The following is a 22,221-nucleotide window of genomic DNA, read 5'->3' as shown; positions in this document are numbered from 1 at the left end:
AAGATTCCATGCAGTATTCTGATCGGGTCTGTAACCCATGTGGCTGGAGAATTTGCAACTTGGGCCAGTTGTACCAGTTCATTAAAGCTGCAATTATATCCAAGGCAAGTACACTGGTTAAGAGTGGCAAAGATACTCTTGACACGCCTGAAAAAGCCAGTCCAGCATGGAGAAATTCAAAATCCGTGCATGTCAATTTGCCAGTGGTGAAGTCACCCTCAATCGAAGGTTCCACATCAGCTACTGAAGGCAAATCAAGAAAATCTCTCTCGTTTTCTCCTTTGGAGAAAATTAAAGAACCTAAAAGCCTTATTTGGCCGCAATAAAGACCTCTCAGTGTGAAACAAGCCACGAAAATCACATTTTCTCAGTCAAAACATTGAACCCTCTAGAGCATAATATACACACCAGAGAAAAAAGGTATTTAAACAAGCAGCAATTTGGCATGAGGTAAAAGTCGTGTGGGCCTACTGACCCCTTTTTACACTAATTTTTGATCTGCCACGCGGGTATTAATGTTCAAGGTGGAAGGGAAGCCGAGTCAAAGTCAAAGCTCAGTTAGACAGAATGGCTGTACCGTTCTTGCCATGACACAAAACAACTAAAGTTGCTCATGTAAAAGCATTAAGTACAAAGGCAACCTAGCAACTGATGAGTTTCACGTGGACAACCAAAACCATGTTCTTGCCTGATCACAAAGTGGCAATAACTAAACAGTCACAAGACTGAGGCCTCAAGACTGTTAAGCTATTTCAAAAGCTTAATTACCAAGGGAGGAACTATGTGCTCCAGTCCAAAGATTTATATTATCTTAAGAAAAACAAGCTGGAGTTTATCATTGCTTAAAAAACAATCTTGGCTGAGTCACAATGCAATTCTTCATGACTGATGTAGCTTCAGTTTAAGATGTAATTCATTCTTCTAAATTTGGATCTGTAAATTGCTGTAAGAATTTAACATCCTGCAAATAAAACTAACAAGCTGGGCCCAGCGTAATACAACATTGCAGGAAAACATCACATTCACAGACTAAAGAAAATCGCTTAGTTATTCAGATCCTGAGTCACTTTAGAGAAAATTAAAGAACCTAAAAGTGTTATTTAGCCCCAATCAAGAGCTTTACACATCAAAATTGGTCAAAGAAAATGCTCTTGCATCAGAGGGGAAATCATGCCGACCAGAAATAAAAACCACAGAAAATCAATAAGCGTGTCATGACCTCCCAGCTGTGTGAAACAAGTGGTTAAAATCACACAGAACGGTCCAGAGCATAATCTACCCGCCAGAGCAAAAAACGTATAATTTGGATCAAGTAGCATTTTAGTATCCTCTAAAAGATTACCCGTGTAACACCAGCATACGGAGTTTCCCAAAAGAACAATGATATTGGGCAGACGTATTTTTTTCTCCCCTCCCCCTTCCCCCTTTCCTTCTTCCGCCCTAGTATCTACTGAAGGGCTGCTGTTTCTACTCTCCCCAATCTTCCTCTGTCATAAAATCAAAGATGGTGGCTACAACAATACGAACATAAACAGCAGCTTTAGACTGCCCAAAATACACCTGCCCTGCAGGCTTTCCCATTAATCTTTTAATAAAATTAAATTCTCTCATGAATTAAGGCTCTCTTCTCAATTAGTTGTCCCTTAGATCTCTGATGATGAATGTACAACAACTTACCATGATTATTTGGACTTAAAAATGAAAAATTCTCTGATCAATTCAAGAGATGTTATTTACAGAATATCATCCTGGTCATCCATCAATTGAAAATAAATTCAAGATACACATGGTGAATTAAAGTTCTGTATATCACAGTAAGAGCTGGGCCAAGAAGATAGCTTGGTTTTATGGTATTTTTACATACATAGTCACATTGTTTACAGGTAGCCATTTCAACACCTGAAGGAGAATCATGAGGTTACCTATATGTTAAGATCTCTCCTTACAGATAACCCACCAAACCCAGGAAAGGTTGGCCACACAACTGCGGTCTATGAACCCAACTCTTTTCAAACAGTGGTGTGGGTTCTTTTAAGTCCCACAAGAACCAGATACATATAAGTGCTCTGAAACAGGACCTATGGTTTTTCATCCTAATCCAAGAAGACTAGAAAGTCTATCTATTTGCAGATGTCATTACAAACTGAAGGCAGGACTTCCTTCTCAGTTAGTTAAAGACCCTGAGTGTTGGTCTGGCCAAGGTTTGAATTGGCGACCTCCCCTCAGCAGACCGGCACTCATATTGTTCTTTATTTTCTATAAACAAGTCGCCTTGACTATTGCAATGGTCTTTTACATGGACTACAGGGGCGGATCCAGGATTTTTCTTAGGAGGGGGTGCACCACTAACTGACCGATGACGTAAAAAATTTTAAAAGCGAATACGAAGAAGAGGGCTTTTGATTAGGAAATAACATAATGTGAACTGCTGAGAATACATATCAAACGATAGAGCAGATTTTGTATGTCTGTCAAGCGACTGCACAGTGTTAATTAGAAAGCAGCCGCAGGTCATCCCAGGGGGGGGTGCGCACCCCCTGCACCCTCCCCCTGGATCCGCCCCTGGACTACCAGACTGCTTGTTGAATAAACTCCAACGAGTACAGAATGCTTGCGCGAGACTGATTTTTAGAGAACAGAAATTTTGTCATGTAACGCCTCTTATTTATGAATTACACTGGTTACCGATTAAATATAGAATCGAGTTTAAAATACTTTTAATTACTTTTAAGATTCTTAATTTTTTAGCGCCTACTTATTTATCGTCTCTTATTTCTCTTAGGCTCCCATCTAAATATAATCTAAGGAATTCTAGTGGTAACCTTTTACTTAGTTATCCGCGTTTTTCAATCTAAAGCTACACTAGATGATCGTTCTTTTACCTGTGCTGCACAAAAACATTGGAATGCGTTACCATTTGACATAAGAAGCGCCACCGCAGTTAGTATTATTAAAGCCAAGCTAACAACTCACCTTTTCAGTCATGCATTCTTATCATAGTTGTTTTTATTATTGTGAGTTTACTTTTAATTGTAATTTTAGCTCTTTAAATAATTGTAAGTTTACTCTTGATTGTAATTTTAGCTTTTTAGCCTTTTTATTTCGTTTTTAATCTTGTCATGTGATTTAAACATTTTATGGAATTTATTATTATTATTATTATTATTATTATTGTATCTTTGGTTGTAACCATTACTTTTCGCAGCATGAAACTCTGACTAGCAAAACAAATGTCTTGCACCAAATCATCCAGCTTTTTATTTTGCTTAAATGCATGTGTTTTATTTATATGTACATATATATGTAAAATAAAATTATATAAGCACACATTATTCATTCCTTCATTATTCAGAGGTTTTTTCAGTGGGTCTTTGCAAATTTCTGTTATCGATTTCAACCATTTTTTATTCACAGGTATTTTCATATGGTTTTTCAGAAGTGTTTCTCACACATTTTTTTCAAAATTTGTTCATAGGCTTTTTCACAGGGTTTTCCAGAGGTGTTTTTTAGGCAATTTTCTCAAACTTCAATCATAGGTTTTTTCACAGGGTTTTTCACAGGTTTATTTCAGTCACAGGTTTTTTCACAGGGTCCTAAATTTTGAAATTTTCTCAAAAATTTAGGCTGTGCAAAATTCACAGGTTTTTTCACAGGGTGTTTTCTTGTCCCAGGCTATTTCACATATTTTTCACAGGTTTTCATCTAATAGTGTCCCAAAAGAGCTAACCAGGTGGTTATTAAATGCGAACTATTGGTCAACATAACACCCAAGTGTTGGCCGACATATCGATCCATATGTCAGTTGAGTGCTGGTCACGAGCCGGTTGAGTGTTAGTCGAGTGTCAGTCGCGTACTGACTGAGGTATTCACCGAATGTTGCCATGGCAACTTTGTAATTTCACAAGTTAAATTATAAATAAGTATGTGTGATCAAATGGTGACGAGTGAAATTAGGGAATAATTTCACGCGAGTTTTGTCCAAATCCTAGTAATTTCCAGAGCCTTCAGGCGAGGGAAATTATTAGGATTTGGACAAAACGCAAGTGAAATTATTCCTGAATTTCACAAGTATACCATTTGATTACCTATTAATATCATGGGTGACAAATTACGTTAGCAATCTTGGATTTTTGACATGCATGTTTGTCCTGGATCGTATCAATCGAGAACTCCACTCTCTCAAATGTTTAGACCTTAAATTTGGCTTATAAAGTTCAGAATTTTTAGACTTTTTCGGCAAAATACCTGTTAGAATCCTTCTTGATGTTCTCTTGTGTGTTCAGGTTTTCTAAAGTGTCTTTTTGTGCCCTGACATCTTCATTCATGGCATTTTAAAACTTCGTCGCCATCTTGACACTGAGATGTACGGAAGGGTTGCCATGGCAATTTTGTAATTTCACAAGTGAAATTAGAAATTAACGCTGATATTTCGTGCCAAAATTAAGGAGTAATTTGTCACCTATGATATTAGCACTGAAATTTCATGCTAAAATTAAGGAGTTTTTCTCACCCTTGATATTTTATCCAAGACGCTCAGTGATAACTAGTGGAATATTACTCCATTCAGCTCGGTGACGAGTAGCTAATGATAATCCAAATGACATTTTTGAGACCATGGATGATGTGTGATATTTGGCCATTTCTGAGTTTCCTTAAGTCTCTGTTTCAAAGCAAGGCTAATTAAATCACTGATATGAAAATGATTCTTTATTCTCATGCGAATAAAATCCATTTTCACAACAAAGGTTTTTCCCTTAGCCTCGTTTTTAAAGTAAGAGTTTCTGGAACTCGTAAATGGCCTAATAATTTCGGGTGTCTGAAATTTCTGCCATGTGCCATGTAGTTCCTTATTAAATGTCAAACATGATCATTGATCTACAAACATGTGCCAGACGCCTGATACTAGCAAATTATGGTGTAACTTGTTTATTATAAATGGGTGACTGCTGCTACATTAAAGATGAGAGAAAAGTATAAAAACAAAAGATACGCTTACCTGAGTTCAAGAATCGAAGTCTCTGGTGTGTCTACCCTCAATTCCAAAACGTTCACGGTCATTGCAAGCTTGAATTTTTTAAAAAAAATCAAATGTGACGAGTCAACACCTCAAATTACACATTAAGTAATGTTATGAACAGTCAGAGGGTTACAATGTTACACTTGAGGCGAGAAAACCCAACAAAACATCTTTCAAATTCAAGCCAAGATTCAATTAAACTGAGGCCGTAATTAAGTCTGGGGCGAGCCCTGCCATTACAAGACCTTTCTCAGGGTGGAGTGGGAAGGGGTCTTTGTGAACGCCGAGTCACGCGAATATTTCCTGTGAACAATAAATACTTTCCCATTCGTCTTTTTCTTTGCCAAACTAACTCTAAATTCTTGCGCCGTGCAACTACCTTTTACCACAGACTCCCATGAAAAAGGTGTAGTTTCATTCATATCTTTTACCTCCAAAGATTGTGCCCCACAACAAGTATGCTTACTGATCAAATTCTTCGAGTCGAAGAATCGAACTTGAGTTGTATTTCAGTGTACATAAAAAATTGAAATTCAACGAGCTGATAATATTTTTCCGTGACAAATGTAAATTCTTCCCTCTTCTGTTTAAACTGCTGTAAAGCCGTAACTAATCCTCCTCTTTTCTCTGATATGGTGATTTGACGTGTAGCTCTTTGTTGGACTGATGCAATTTTTAAAATAATCCGACAAAATTGCATCGCCTGTAAAGTAAAATATCCAGTGTGCGCATCGCTTGCACGAAGACGTGCAGTGCAAGCAGTGCTGGTTTAGGGAAACGAAAAAGCGGGCAAAAAAATAAGGTGTTGCTCATGAGAGGACACAGAGGCTTTTTACTGGAAGTACCATCCCACGCAGTGATGTTTTCTCCGCGGGCAGCTAATCCGACTTAATCCCATTTAATATGTCACGCTCCTCGAAAGTGCGAAAATTTTCTTGTCGTGTATTAGATTTCAGATGCATTTTCTTAATCTTCATTTCGCGCCAGAATAAATTAGTTTGCGCGCAAAGGGCTCCTAAAAAATCACAAGGTTTGTCCCACCTCGAGTCCACCTTCTGGAGATACGCCGGCTTGGTAGCTGGAATACATTGCCGAGGCGAAGATCTGGCATTTTTTCTTCCTCGTCGTATTTTCTTCACGGCAAATGTTTATATTCGTAGTGAGAATGCAGGGCATATCGGTGGATTTTACTTCATGCGGCTTGCTACTTCTGAAAGAAGAGTGCCGGATTTCATCGTTTTGTTCATGTTTGTTAGTGTTGGCAAATGTAAGGTAAATGAACCGACCACTGTAAGGTAAGAATTGAAGTTTTAAATTTGTTACTCGGCGAAAAATCGTGGAATGGGAATTCGTGAAACTCGTGAGTATTACCTCTGTTACCTAATGTCATGCGATGACTCCTCGCTTTTTCGATGCGTAACACGGATACAAGCGATAAATTTCTTTCGCAAAGTGAAGTATAATTTACTTAACGAGACCATTTGACGAATATTTCTTGTTATATGCTTTATTCATATTTGCTTGGCTTATTCAGGCCACATGCCAGGAGTTTGATGACAATGTTTGTGTGCTATAATTATGCTGATAATTTTTTGCATCTTTATATTGAAACTCATGAGCCAAACGTTTGTAAACTCTAGCAAAACACTCTTCTATTATGGAGGAACTTTTAACGTCTTTCGGGGCCCTAATATGGTGTCAAATTTTTAGGGGAAACAAAGCTTGATTTTTGGCCAAACAGACTATAGCTTTTTTGTCTTTGAAGAGAGCGCGAGGCAAACGTCCGTGAGTACAGTGTAAGCCAGTGATTCTTTAGGTAGAGCTAACAAAGTTAACGTAGGCTGCACTTTAGGTGGCACACCCATGGGTGCAGTGTAACCCAGTGATTCTTTAGGTAGAGCCAACAAACATAGGCTGCAATTTAGGTGGCACACCCATGGGTGCAGTGTAACCAAGTGATTCTTTAGGTAGAGCTAACAAACATAGGCTGCACTTTAGGTGGCACACCCATGGGTGCAGTGTAACCAAGTGATTCTTTAGGTAGAGCTAACAAACATAGGCTGCACTTTAGGTGGCACACCCATGGGTGCAGTGTAACCAAGTGATTCTTTAGGTAAAGCTAACAAACATAGGCTGCACTTTAGGTGGCACACCCATGGGTGCAGTGTAACCAAGTGATTCTTTAGGTAGAGCTAACAAACATAGGCTGCACTTTAGGTGGCACACCCGTGGGTGCAGTGTAACCCAGTGATTCTTTAGGCAGAGCTTACAAACATAGACTATACAGGTGTACATCAGATGGCATCAAGTTTTCCAGTTAAAACTTTGTCATAAAGTGCTACACCATGGCACTTCGACTATTTCATTATCGCGCTTGTTTTGACGCACAATTGATAGTCAGCAGAAGTCGTATTGTCTAAAACCATAGCAAAAGACAAATTTACACACATCACAGCGTTAAGGTAAGGCAATACACGGCATTTCTTTCAGGTACATTTACATTTTCTGTTAGGTTATAAGCGATTAAATCGCATGCAGCGACGAACAAAACGCGAAGCCGTCAGATATTCTAGAACCGTGTTATCTACAGTGCTGTGCATTATTATTGCTTAACTAACTAACTACGCGCTGATGGAAATAAATTTCGGCCGCTTTAAATTTTGAAACAATTCACTGGTACTGTATAGTCATAATACTTATTGGAGCGGAAAGTTAGCACGCGAGCAGGGCGATTCTGCTGTGGTTTCTGTTATGTAGAAGATATTACGGCAATGAGGCTCCCGAGGTCCGTTCTGGAAATCACAACTACATATAGGATGAAATGCATTCTGCGTGCAGACGTCTCCTTTTCCAGGTTAGGTTAAATAAACCGTACCAACGGTTTGTTTGACAAAGCTCCCGCGAGACGGTTTCTTGGTGATTTTATTAATTTTTCCGATCCATTTTTTTTTTCAGCTCTATTTTCGCGGCTTTTGCGATACAAACTAAATTCATTTTTAGTTGTGATGGCATTACACTGCTTAATCATGACGGCTTTGGAAGAAACTGAATATATTGCGCTTCGCGATTTCGAAAAATCGCTGCCGGAATTAAAAAAAATTTTCTTCCAAAAAAGCGTTTTCACGCTTCTTTCTCTAGTCAATTATCTCGTTTGTCTCGTTTTCTAAAGGTCCTTGAGAACAGAATAAGACAATATTTTATTACCGACAACCTAAAAACCTGATTTTTGACCAGATCGAAACAAAACTGACCTCTGAAATGGAAGAAGAAAAGCCTTTTATTTTTGCCGGCTTCGGCCCGCCGACGCGATCGTGTCTGTTTTGCTTTAATATGATGACATTTTCCTGACAGAAGGGTGTCGGGAGAAACACCTCGCGCTGATCATACGTGACAAAATCCGCCGCGCCTAAACTAATTAAGAAAAGTCTCCTCGAAAGCTCCATACAATTCCTTATAACAAAATTATAAGGAATTGTATGGAGCTCTCCGGGGTACTTACAGTGCAAGCCCTTTGTGTCCCCTCATGACCCTTGTCCTTCTAAAGCAGGTCAGTCTTGATGTGTTGATCTTCTACTCGTATCCACAGGCAAAGCAATCTTCAATTTTCCAAACTGGATAAAAAGTTTTGAATTGACACCTTTATTTATCACTAATTAACGCCAACTGCTCAGGATGTTTAACCAGCTGACTTACTTTGGACTAAAGCAATCTTACAAAATTTTTAGCAAGCCGAAGCGAAAACGTCTCAGGACAAGCCGGAAGCTGAGAAAAGGTAGACTTTGGGTGCTTACCATTTGACGGAAAATTTCGGAAATTCCGGATGGAAGGTAAATGGTAAGGTCACTTTTCGGAAATTCCAACCGAAGTTTTGACGTAGTCCTTTCATTACCACTAACCAACTTCTCAGTTCCTTCTGTGTTCCAGACACGCGACACAAATTCGCCCTTTTTTTGGATTCAAACCGTAACGAATGTGGCATTTCTACGGTAAACTAGCAAATTGCTTACCAGTATGCTTTCGACACCCCAACCGGATTTTTCTGTCAAATGGTAAGCACCCTTTGTTTGGGGTGGAGTGGGAAGGGTTGTCGAGGGGTCATGCTAACAACTTTCACGTTTCAGAGCTTTTGACACTAATTTGCCTGTTCTTGACGTTCATATAATGGGGGCGGGGGTGTGGGGGTGGGGCGGCGGTGGGGGTCGGTGGAGGTTGGTGGATAGCGGACGGAGGACAAAGAAAGGGAGTCGAGGGGGAGACAGCAGCGGCGAATTCAAATCTTCAAGTAAAGGGGGTGGGGGGGGGGGGCATGCACCCGCTCATCCAGTCTCTTCGATAAGAGGGGGCTCCGTTTCAAAATAATTTTTATCTCGGTCGAGGCCTAGCCTGTTCTAGGCGTTCAGAACGTGGGGACGGATCCTGGAACAGGTTACAGTTTAGCCCTAACTTAAGGTAGGGGCCCGACCCCCCTTCCGCTAGATCCGTCACTGAATCTCTCTTTTCCCGTCCTTTTTTTCTTCCTTGGCACCGTCCCCAGTATCTGAAAGCCTGCAACAGGACATCTATGAACGAATTTAAACCACGGACCAATAGTCGTAATTTTATTTATTAGATCTTCTATAAAATGTTCTCGTGGAATTCCTAAATATGGATTACACGCAAACATGCCGCTTATCAGTCCATACTTGACTCTCTTTGGCTCCAGAACTACAGGAAGGTTGCAAAGTTGTCTTGCTTCGTTTGGGATAGGTCCAAAATGGCGCAGAAATGTAGGGAGTGTTAGATTAAAAATATAACGTAATAAGATTAAATGTAACTATTTTTCATTCAAGATATTTCTCCTATTCTAATTGGCTCACATCCCCCGGCCAATAATTCATAACCAGTTAGCGCTGACCAAATTTGGATGGCGTTTGCGATATCCGATAACATGACATCAATAGTACAGGCTATCGCCAGAAAAAGGGACGGGCAACCGAGAAGCCCTGGGGACAAGGTTGCGTTAGTTTGGTAGAACTGGAGAAAACGGAAGAAAATTTCACACGTTTTGCGAGGAAGAAACAGCCGAACTACTGCGGGAAAACTCAATAGATGACAAGGGCTATTTGAAGATTAATCGCTAACTTCAACATCCCTTATATCCTGAAATTGCCGAGGAACAGACAAATTAGACGAGAACTTATTAAAACATCGATCGATTTAAACATGTTTTTTAAAATCATTTTGAATGGATAATAATAAGTAAGAATCATTGGATTCGGCTTTCGTATGATCTGAGGATTTTGGATGCCCCATATAAAACGCAATCTGAACACCCAGGCTAGTTTACACGGGTCCGGACAGCTTTTTGAATGAAGAATTATTTTACCTGTGCAACTCGTTTACATAGAAACATACAAATTCTGTTACAGATTGATTGTAAACGAAAGGCAGATCCGTGCAAGCTTTTCTCGGTTCAATTTCTCCTGACCCGTGTAAACGGGGTCAAGTTTTACAACAGCTGCGTTTTGAAAAACGCGCAAGAGCTGCGCGAGGGGTTTCCTTGTTTCAATTACTTTGTTGATCGCGCCATTTAAGGGAACCCAAATTCCGGAAGCAGGACAATTTTTGCTTATAGAATTCGAAATCCTGGGTTTTGTAATCCGGAATACAGCTCAAGGAATCCGGAATCCCGCTAACGATTGGAATCCGGAATCCAAGTTCTACTGACAACCTAGACTGGAATCCAGTAGCTGGAATCCAGAATCCACCGCGTGGAATCCAGAATCCAAGACTGTCATGAATTCCCTTACATGGGGCGATTGTTGAGGTAAATAATGCATTCCCGCAGAAAAGGATAATTGTTTCACTTTTTTCTTATTATCATTATGCTGTAATTTTCAACTGAGGCAGTTTCTCTCTGACGGCCTTCCGAACATAATCCAAATCTTCTTCTGAACAACGTACGTCCTCGATCAAAGCGGACAAATTCGAATTTTTGAAGTCCTAACAAGTGTGGGACCATCAATCTTACCGCGTGACCGAGTCGATTATCCGTCCAGAACTTCTAAGTAAGGAATGAACTTTTGATTCTCCAACAGACTGCAAAAGTCACGCTCATGCATATCACAGTTTGTAAGATAAAGCCTCGTGATTTGGGGGAAGAAGGAGAGGTTTTTTGGTGAATGGAGCGAGACTTCCCCTTGAGTGAACATCAGTACGGATGTATAACACTTTAAAGGAAAAGGTCTGCCAGGAGCCCATAGTCATGGGCTCCTGGGTCTGTTGAATCTGTCAAACAGTGCCTCCATTTCCTTCAATTCAAACTGCATACCTCTGAGCCATTAAGTTCAGTCTATGTCAGGCTGATAATTGAGGCAGGAACTGACCGAGCGCCTCGGCTACTGCTGACGGCAGGTTGATTTCACTCAGTTTCAGGTGCTTGAGAGTCCGGTGCGTGATAGAGGCAACCAATCTTGTTACTGCTTCATCAGAAAATTCAGACAAGCCACTCATCTGCAGTGCTTTTAAGGGTGACAATTGAGGTAGCGACTGACAGAGCGCCTTTGCTGGCACGGACGACACTGTTCTAGTTCCTCAAGTGTCCGGTGCTCGATAGCGGCAGCCAAACTTGTTACTACTTCATCAAAACATTCAGACAAGCAGTCAATCAATCAATCAATCAATCAATCAATCAATCAATCAATCAATACCTTTATTTAAGTGTCAAACCAACGTAGCAGTGGAGGAGCCACTAAATGGGTACACTGTAAATTAAAATAAGCAACTGTTGTAGTAATTAAAATTGAATTAATTAAACTAATTACAAGTGTATCATTATTGACTAGGGACCGGGTCAGCACTGGCGCTTGACGTGAGCGAAAGCAAAAGCTCGCCCGCCGCGTTGAGGCGTGATAGAGAAAAACTAGCAACTACTCCTCGTTTAGCTGAGTCTAAGTTTAGGGACTGAGTTACGTCCGTTTCCTTTCAGTTCATGAAATGATTGGCGCAAGGATGGTCCCTTACTTAGGCCCCTTATCCAGACAGACAGATAGATAGATAATCTTTATTTATCCACGGGCAATTCATCAGCTAAAAATAATCTACTTTACAATTCAAATAAGAAAACATTATAAACTATCTACAATATAAAAATATCAAATAAAAGGCTACATTCCACGAATTTCGTGCCCTAGAGTACTTGTTTAAAAAAACGTTTGAATTTCTTAAGGGACTTTGCTTACCTCACTTTGTATGGGAGATGTTCCACAGAATGATGCCACTATAGCTATAGCTACCTATGTAATAATTTGTCCGTGGTAATGGAATGCAAAGTTTATTCTCAGGGTCCCTAAGGTTATACATAAACATTCTGGAGCCAACCCGTGAAAGACTTATAAACCATCTTGGCTTTTTCAATTTCATGCTGGCGCGCTAGATTTTTCATTTGATTTTTTAAAAAAAATTCAAGCTTGCAATGACCGTGAACGTTTTGGAATTGAGGGTAGACACACCAGAGACTTCGATTCTTGAACTCAGGTAAGCGTATTCTTTGTTTTTATGATTTTCTCTCATCTTTAATATAGCAGCAGTCAACCATTTGTAAACACGTTACACCATAAATTTCTAGTATCAGGCGTCAGGCACATGTTTGTAGATCAATGATCATGTTTGACATTTAATAAGGAACTACAAGGCAGAAATGTCAGACACCCGAAATTATTAGGCCATTTACGAGTTCCAGAAACTCTTACTTTAAAAAAGAAGCTAAGGGAAAACCCTTTGTTGTGAAAATGAAAAGTAACCAGCGTCTTCATCATAGTCCCGAAAATGTCAAAACACGGGCTGCTCTATTTTGTAGTTTTTGAAGTTTGTTCCTTAAGGTTATCCCACAGTTTCCCGAAACAGTATTGCAATAATAGACCTTTTTACCGATACGGCGGCCATATTGAATTTATTAGATTTAAGGAGTATTAAGGGGTGCCCAGGGGGCAGTCGCTCAGTATTTACGCGCGCTTTTTAGGCAAAAAGAGAACTTCATAAAATAGTTTTCGGTAAAAAGGCGATCATTATTACAGCCAAACACGGCACAACGATCTTTTTTTCCCATTGCAATCTTTTCCTAGGTCCTCTAGATATGACTGAAACCATTGATGCGCAATACCATTAATACCGTAGAGGTTTAGTTTGATCTCGTGGTCCACCGTGTCGAAAGCCTTTTTTAAATCTAGGAACACCACAGCATTGATTTTGCCACGGTCAATATTATATGCCCAAGTATCCGTGGCCTCAAGAAGAGCCGTCACAGTTGAATGAATAGCACGAAAGCCCGATTAATATTTACAGATAATGTCATACTCTTCTAACTAGGCATATAATTGATCATAGACAATTCTTTCAAACACCTTGGCCACAACTGAGATCACAGAAATTGGGCGATAGTTGTTAAGGTCATCTCTGTCCCCTTGTTTGAAAAGAGGGGTAGCTCCTGCGCATTTCCAATCATCGCGAATATACCTAGACTAATTGATTGGTTAAAAATATCACAAAGAGGGATGGAAATGAGATCTGCGCATTCCCGGATGAGCCTAGCAGATATCTTATCAAGACCAGTTACCTTTGACTCGTTTAGTTTATTCAAACGTGAAAAAACTTTGTTAACACTGGTCGGACGGAGCTGAAAACATTGGTCTGTGCTGGTGATGCACCTCTTATAAACATCACCATCTGGAGAATCAATATTACGGCAAGTTCTGGACCGATAGTAGCAAAATGATTATTAAATTCGTTCGAAACCCCAGTTGGATTGGTTATTGATACTCCATTTACTTTCAGAGATGTTACCGCTGTTTTCCCAGATTTACGTAAAGTAAGTTCATTGATAGTCTGCCAGGTCTTCCTGGAATCGCCAGTATACTCGTTAAAACTGTTTTGATAACAGGAATTGGTGTACGCCAACGATAAGCTAGCGCGGTAAAATTGAGGCAAACTGGACAAATCTCTTTTGAAAGGTGAAAAATGCCGGTAAAATATACAAATGAAAAGTAGAAGTTGAAAAAATACTCGGTTGTCGTTTTGAAGTCAAGTGAAAAGATTAAGCGACAAAATTGCCTTGCCTTGTTTTCTTTGCAGTGGAGAGCTCAGTAGAACAACCGAGTGAGCGAAGTTTTTAAACGATTTAAGCCCGGAATTTAAGGTACATTTTGTGCGTTGTAGTAGAGAAAATTAAGTTTTGAAATGGTAATATATCAATTACAACTTTGTTGTTGCCTTTTCAGTCTAGTTGATGTTAAAAATTCAAGCAAATATTTTAGGAAACGCTTTCAGATTCAAGACAGCTTTGTTCACTTTGCTCTAAATTTAGTTGAATGGACGGACACATGACGCAGAAATTGTAGCGCGAATTTCATTTGAGAACAGAAACATTTAGGTTTTCAAATAAATGTTTCGAAAAATGGCTTCTCTGTCCATTATGTTCTTGTTCATTCATAACAGTAGTTAAAAGCACGATCGTAAGACGATCTAAGACAACAGCATATAAATTTTACACGCTTGACTTTCAGTTCAGAGTTGCTCTGGGCTACGCCTCGAGGAACTCTTACGCTTCTTTCCTGCTTAGCAACCTCCCGCGTGCATCCATAACTTTTGATGGCTGCACAGCTGCAACGTTCAAAACCATTGCCCAATTCTCAGCTGAGGTCGTTTTTCGTCGACGGCGTTCTGAACATAATCCAAATCTTTTGTTGAACACATTTGTGGAATGGGAAAAACAACACTTTGAAGGTTTTGATGTTCAAGCAAGTACGGAACCATTAATCTTATTCCTGGACCCAGTGGATTGGCCCACAGGTGAAGAACTCGAAGGTCAGGCATGAATTTCAAATTCTTGAGCAAACCATTTAAGTCAGCTTCACCAATATCTAAGTTTTTAAGTTGTAACTTTTCCAAGTAGGGAAAGAAGGACAGGTTTTGAATAGGTTGGGCAAGACTTCCTCTCGCTTCGAAATCAGTTATCCGCAATTCCTTTAAGGAAGAAGGTCTGTTAAATTTGCCAAACAGCGCCTCCATATCCCCGTGTTGCAACCTGCATTTACCGCAGCCACTTATCTCCAGTGTTTGTAAGGCTGACAATTCTGGCAGTGACTGACCGAGCGCCTCCGCTGCTGCCGATGTCAGGTGGATTTCACTAAGTATCAGCTCCTCTAGAGTTTTGTGCTGGATAGCAGCAAACAGGTCTGTTACTGTTTCTGAAGAGCATTCATCCAAGCCACTTATCTTCAGTGTTCGTAAGGCAGATAATTCAGGTAGCGACTGACAGAGCGCCTTGGCCGCTGCTGACGTCAAGCAGACATTTCTCAGTTCCAGTACAGTGAGAGTCTTGTGCTCGACCGTGATAGTGGCAAGCAATTTTGTTACAGCTGACGCAAGCTTGATTTTACTCACTTCCAGTTTCTTAAGAGTCTTGTGCTTGATACCGGCAACAATTCCTGATACTACTTCCGCAGAGCATTCAGTTAATCCACGAATCGTCTCATGTAAGTCATCACTGAAAACTGGAAACCTCAGATGTAAACTGCATCTATCCGAGCCACTTATCTTCAGTGTTTGTAAGGCTGATAATTCAGGCAGTGACTGACCAAGCGACTCGGCTACTGCTGACGTCAGGTAGATTTCACTCAATTCCAGTTTTTCAAGAGTCTTGTGGTTAACAACGTCAATCAATCTTGTAACTGCTTCATCAGTGCACTTAGTCAAGCGACGTATCCTCAATGTTCGCAAGGCTGATAATTTAGGAAGCAACTGACCAAGCACTTCTGCTACTGCTGACGTCAGGTGGATATCTTCTAGTTTCAGTTCCTCAAACGTCCTGTGCCTAAATACGTCAATCAATCTTGTTACTGCTTCAGCAGAGCATTCAGTCAAGCCACGTACCTTCAGTCTTGGTAACGACTCACTGACAACTGGAAACACCAACTGCAAAATGCATCCATCCGAGGCACCTATCGACAGTGTTTGTAAAGCTGATAATTCAGGCAGCGACTGACCGAGCGCCTTAAACGATCCCAGGTTCATTCCATTCAGTTCCAGTTTCTGGAGAGTCTTATGCTTGACAGCGGCAACCAATTTCCCAACTGCATCAGTTGAGCATTTAGCCAAGGAAAGGCAAAGACAAGTGACGTTTCCAAACCTTGGTAACAAATATGCAAGCCTTGCTGCTCCAGTTGATGTTAAGGCATGATACTCGATAGACAAAGAGCACCTGTCAGGATTTGGTACTTGCTTCAAGAGATGACAAAAAGAGTCGCCAGCTTCGGAATTTTCATCGATTGCGCAAACAATACGTTCCAAATGATTGCAATGTTTGATAACCACACCAAGACTTTCCATCGAACATCGAGTATTGTAACACTCAATAGTTTTCAGAAATTTCAGACATAACTGTCCTGAACTTGAATGTTCCGAATGAGAAAGAACAACAGTGTCAGTGACTAGCCTGGTGTGGCTATCGCACGACAGTACGAGGTCTGTGATGTAAAAGTAGACCTGGCCATTACGGAAACAAAGTATTGAGAAAAATCCACATGTACACTTTTTAGGCGCAATATCTATGAATTCTTGTAAAAATTCTGCAACTTTAGGAAACGTAGAGGACTCAGAACTTTTAGTAACGACTATTTTAGCCAAATTTGTTAGCCTCGGGATTGAGAAAGAGATCTTTAAGTTTTCGCTACCTCCATTCAAAACCAAAGACCATGAGTTTGTATCAATCGCCTTTTCCAAGAGGTAGTTGGGGAATGAATCGGAAACAAAAAGGATATTCCCAAGCGAATCTAAACAAGAACTTGAAAGCTCAGCTTTTGATTCAACCTCTGCAAATGAAAATAAAACCAAATCTCTGAACTTCTCCTGACGCTCAGTGACGTTACTCAGTGGCTCGTCTGTCTCGTTTTCTACGTCGGGTATTGCCTTGGATAAATCCAGCAAAGGATCAGAGATTCTGACAGACTTTAAATGCCTCAAGACCGTTGACGCTCCATCTTCGCTTAGACCGCATATAAACTGGAAAACATTCTCTAAAGCCAAGCACTCCTCCAACTTTACCCCGATTTCACCGAGATTCCCGCCTTCAGGTATACATCTGTAGGTGATGTACCATGCAGCCAGAAACTCTTGGATGCTCTTGTGAATAAAGGAGACCACTCCGACTGGTTTTAAGGCCTCCGAGAACTCGGTGATTTGAAGCAAACCGATTAAGACGCTTTCGTCGGACAGGACAGAATCCAGCTGACTGTATCGAAAAAAATGATCATCTTTCAGAAGACCTTGTAGAGCAACTTTTCCCATTTCACAGAGGATGTCTTTGAAATTTGCTACTTCGACATAACCAGTTGACGATTGCTTCCTGTAGCTGTGATTTAAAACAAACTCGATGATGTCCATATATAACATAGTTTTGGTTTCTGCAAAGTGTTTTGACTTCCCCTCTTTCCACAGAGTACAGAGAAACAGAAGAAGTAAAGGGACTTTTGCCAGTTCTCGCAGACCTCTGTTACTTAAGATTTGACTTCGCAACCTCGACACTTCATCGCTACCGAGAAATCTTCGCATAAAGTGTTCTCTATCGACTTCGCTAAACCCAGTGATTTCAGCATGCAGATCTTCACTTCCTCGTAGCTCGTCAGCTTTTGAAATACGAGTTGTTATTAATACACAGCAGCTTCTCAGGCTATTTCCGCAAAAAATTTCGCATATTTCTGAGTTGCTTCTAATGTGGTATTCGTCGTAACCGTCAAAGATCAGAAGAACTTTCTCTTGGTTGTTACTGATATAGTCAACAAGGCCCTCTGTCATATATTTGTCTTCCTTTGCAAACACATTGGACTTTCTTATGACATCTACAAGGCTTTGACATTTGGACACTTCTTTGAGATTTACAGCAACTACAAGCTCAAAATTTTTCAGAACAGCAGCTTGCTCATCACCATTCCCCTCATTAACTTCAACCCAGTCCACAAGCAACTTCTTAACAAACGTGCTCTTTCCAATTCCCGTCTGCCCTTGTACGAGTATTCTCTTTGGAATGTCGCCGTTCTTGTTTGCATTGAAAATGTCACTGTAATGCTTTAGCTCAGACTGCGTTGTTCCAGCTGGGGGTTTTTCCCGATCTTTCACAAAGGATAGTCGAGTGTAGATCTGGTGAATGTCAACAACGGCTTTCTTACACCAAACAGAGGTGGGAACGGTTGATGTTTTTAAGTAATGACCTTCTAGTTTGCTTCGACAGGTTGGCAGATCAAAGGGTTTCATTAAAGTATCATCTAAAAAACAAGAAGAAGAGTTGTGGATCAGTAACTTTTCTATAAGCGGGCTCTGACACGGCACCATCCCCTCCCTCTCCCATATCTTTCATATACATCTATCACATTCATTTCTCTCACGGGAACATATGAACACATAATTGACCAGCTCCCAACATCCACGGCTTCATAGCTCAGTTGGTTAGGGCATCGCACCGGTATTGCGAGGTCACGGGTTCAAACCCCGTTGAAGTCCTGACTTTTTTCTCAGCCTTCTTACGCAGTTGTATAAATTGCGTTCGAGGATCATTCTTCCTTTGATTTGGTAAAACTGATAAAAAAAATCGGCACCATTTTCTTCTCAAATTTACTACAAAGTTTTTAAAGGTTCCCGATGTTCTTTTCTCTATTTTCTTTTGCCATCTTTTCTCCAAAATCTTCATCGGTGCCTTAGCCCACATCCTTGTCGCCGTCGCCTATTTCCCTTTCATAAACGGTCTTTGCCACTTTTAACAGTCGATGCCACCATAAGTAACCAAGCCTTCAGTCATGATAGATGTACAAGGCAAAATTAATAATACATTTCTGAATATTAAATGGCGGATGATCATCGCAGTTATATACACAACTTTTGCAGTTGCGAAAAGAAAGCCAGAAAAAAATTCAGGCTTGTACGGGATTCGAACCCTTGACCTCTGCGATACCGGTGCAGCGCTCCACCAATTAAGCTCACGAGCCAACTGGAAGCAGGTCGTTGAATTGGTTCGTTATAAATCCGTGAAAAAATGATATATTCATAACTTCATCATCATCCTTTCACGGGTTTATAACAAACCAATTCAACGACCTGCTCCCAGTTGGCTTTATAGCTTATGATGATGATGAAGTTATGAATATATCATCCTTTAACGGGTTTATAACGAACCAATTCAATGACCTTCTCCCTTGTTAACTTAATTGGTAGAGCCCTGCACCGGGTTTCGCAGAGGTCAAGAGTTCGAATCCCGTACAAGTCTGAATTTTTTTCAGGCTTTCTTTTCGCAACTGCAAAAGTTGCGAATGTTAGATCAGTTAGATAACAATCAAAACGTAACTTTTTGTAAATAAAAGACGTCACTTAGTTGGAGTTTGTTTACGTTTCAGTTGACAGTGTTTCGGGGATAATTCTTTATGATTTTGTTGCAAATTCAGTAAGAAAACTTTTTTGTACCGTCCAGCCAAATTTTGTCTCTTTCTTGATATTTGTTGGTAAAGCTGCTTAATTTACCGCTAAAATTTCATCTTACTAATCTGTCGCATTTTGAATCGCGACTTTCGCCCCTGCGCGAGTTCACTCCGGTTCTCTCTCAAGGCTCTATATTTGTTTACATGATACCACCACAAAATGTCATGCTGGCGTGAGTCACCCCGGCGTTAGTTCACCCCGGTTCTTGTACTGGGGCGAGAATTTCACTCCGGTATGAAATTTCGCAGCGGTATCATGTAAACGCGAAACGACCACCCGGTGTGAAATCGGTCCGCCGGTAGACTGGAACGGGTAGCGTAACATTTGCGATTTTGAATCACTCGTGTATTTTATCAACATGAAGTGTACCTTCAAATAACGAGATATGAAATGACCCAGTCATCATGTAAACGCGATACGAAATCAAAAAGTCATTCCGGTATGAAACTCGCGCCGGTGCGAGTTTTCTCATGTAAACACCCCCTTACTTCAACTGACAAAAAATAGCATCAGTTTTTTTTTTTAAAGAAACGAAAAGAAATAGCTAAGACTGCCCACACCTGGTTTGCCAGTCTGTGTCATCCAATTTTTCACATCCAGTTCCATTTGCTCCACTTTGTCATCAGTCTTGGCAAATTTTTGCTCCAGTTGATCTACTTTAGCAACTGCTTCAGAATGATTTTGCTTTAGCAGATCTACTTCACCAGCTACCTTTGTATGACTTTGCTCCATGTTTTCTACTCTGCCATCTGTCTTAGCAAGGCCTTCTTCTACCGCAAGAAGTCTTTTGGATAACTCTCCTTCAAAAGACTCCAGTCTTTCTAGAACCTTTTCCATCTCTCCAATGCTCTCTAATACTTCCTGTACCTTCTCTTCAACGGAATAAAGATGTTCATCATGTGCATCTAGCCTTGCTCTCTTGCATGAACTTTCATCTTTTAGGATAGCAACATCCTCTTCAATTTCACAAATTTTCTTGTTCTTTAGTCTCATTCGTGATCTGATGTTCTTGATTAGGACCCTTACTTCCTGTTGAAGTTCTTTATCCACAGCATGTCCCATAACCAGATGGCATCCTATGATAAATTTAACCACATAACATTTCAGTTCAGTGGACTTTTCAAACTCAAAACTTTGTGACGTTTGCAGAAGATTAATGCAGATTTTACAGAGAGACAAAACTGTTATAATATTATAGTGGCAGTAGACTTGTATGTACTGCCTTACAGATCTTTCAGTGTCATCAGAGGCCAAGCTATAAGCAGTTGCCAATGAATTTGTCCTCTTATCATTGTGTCAATCAAACAGAGACATCAGCACACATGTGCATGTATGAACTACCCAAGGTGAACCGAGCACTAATTTACTTGATAATGTGGCAGGGGTCAGTTGGAATTGACATCAGTACTTATTATTATATATGTAAGGGGTTATTTGACAAACAGTGAGAGGTCAGGGGTCAGAGTTGAAAAGATAAAAAGGCCCCACAGCATGTAATACTATGCTAACTGCCAGAAAACTGAAATGAAGAGACTAGACTGGGGGTGGTTGAAACTTTACTCCCTCATTTGAGATACTGTGCTAAAACAGAATAGGGGCTACTAAAGTTAGAAATTGAGAAATAATTTCTGACTGTAGTTTACTGTAGGTGCATGTTTAATGGTACCTTTTGTTTGCCAGTCAGCAAGCTGATCTAATGTGTTCTTCTCCACATCTGCTGTCAATCCCAGACTCCTCACCAATGTCTTCAGCTTGTCAAAGCAATCATTAAAGAGAGCATCTGTCCACTCAGTTACATTAACATGGCCCCATTTGTTTCTGACATTTTCCCTGACATCATCAGCTGAGGCCTGGATGCGTGGGGAGAACACAGCAGCAGGCAATTGCATGTAGTTCCTAAATCCCAACAGACGAAGGATTGCAGTCATGTCCAGTGTGTCATCAAAGGCTGAAAACTGAGCCAGATAACCTGGCAGGTATACTTTGGCCAAATCTAAAGAGCTATTGATGTTAAAGTTGTAGTTGCGTACACCATGAACAAGATGATTGTTGTTTGTATTTTGAAATTTCAGGTTCTTCAAGATAGGATCTGCTTGGACCACCCCATGAGTTAATGTCTTTAGAGTACAAGGCGGGTGGAGAAGTTGACAATGTCTGTCCAGATTTGCATAGTTGGTGTCCATTCCTTGTTTGACAGCATCCCGCAAAACGGGAGCAGCAACTTTGTTCATGGCAATTCCCACAACAATCCATCGTTTCTCTTCATCAGAGACCATCATCTGTATAAATAATCATGGGTAAAATTAAAAGATAAAAGATAACAAATTAAAACCTTTTAAAGCCCTAATATCAGCATAAAAAACTTCTTTTCTTTTCCACAAAATATTTTATTATGGTGTTGATGAGGGGAATTTAATGTCTGAAAATCAAAGCATTTCTAATAATCCTTCAGTTGGCAATCTTATTTTTCTTAAAAATATAATTCTATAATTCAGTTTTTTGATAAACCTCTCAGTTTCTCTCGTCACAAAGATCGAAGGAAGGAAAATAAAACTGAGTGTAATAAGTGGACATGGATTGATATAAGCTAATTAAGTTAGGTGTCGTTAATAACCTAAATTTCTTGAAAAGTGTCTTCTTCTACTCTGACAGTTAAAAATTGTTTCAGAAACTCCCCAAAAAGTTCCTCTTTGTCTATTGAGAGA

General features: G+C 40.2%; 1 protein-coding gene and 1 non-coding gene across 2 annotated transcripts; one reads left to right on the top strand and one right to left on the bottom strand.

The window, feature by feature from the left end:
- Nucleotides 1–11,677: 11,677 nt before the first annotated feature.
- On the bottom strand, nt 11,678–21,795 carry LOC140921925 (uncharacterized). The gene is made up of 3 exons (XM_073371922.1): nt 21,183–21,795; nt 20,077–20,592; nt 11,678–18,312 (listed from the first exon to the last, which is right to left on the bottom strand). Exons 1-3 carry the CDS (start codon nt 21,793–21,795, stop codon nt 14,663–14,665), a joined length of 4,779 nt encoding a protein of 1,592 aa, XP_073228023.1. The 3' UTR covers nt 11,678–14,662.
- Nucleotides 18,475–18,547, top strand: Trnat-ggu (transfer RNA threonine (anticodon GGU)). The gene has a single exon. It is a non-coding gene; the product is annotated as a tRNA-Thr (tRNA).
- Nucleotides 21,796–22,221: the final 426 nt, after the last annotated feature.

The sequence above is a fragment of the Porites lutea genome, chromosome 12 (genome assembly GCF_958299795.1).
Source record: "Porites lutea chromosome 12, jaPorLute2.1, whole genome shotgun sequence".
NCBI lineage: Eukaryota > Metazoa > Cnidaria > Anthozoa > Scleractinia > Poritidae > Porites > Porites lutea.
This window is presented reverse-complemented; position numbering and strand designations above follow the sequence as displayed.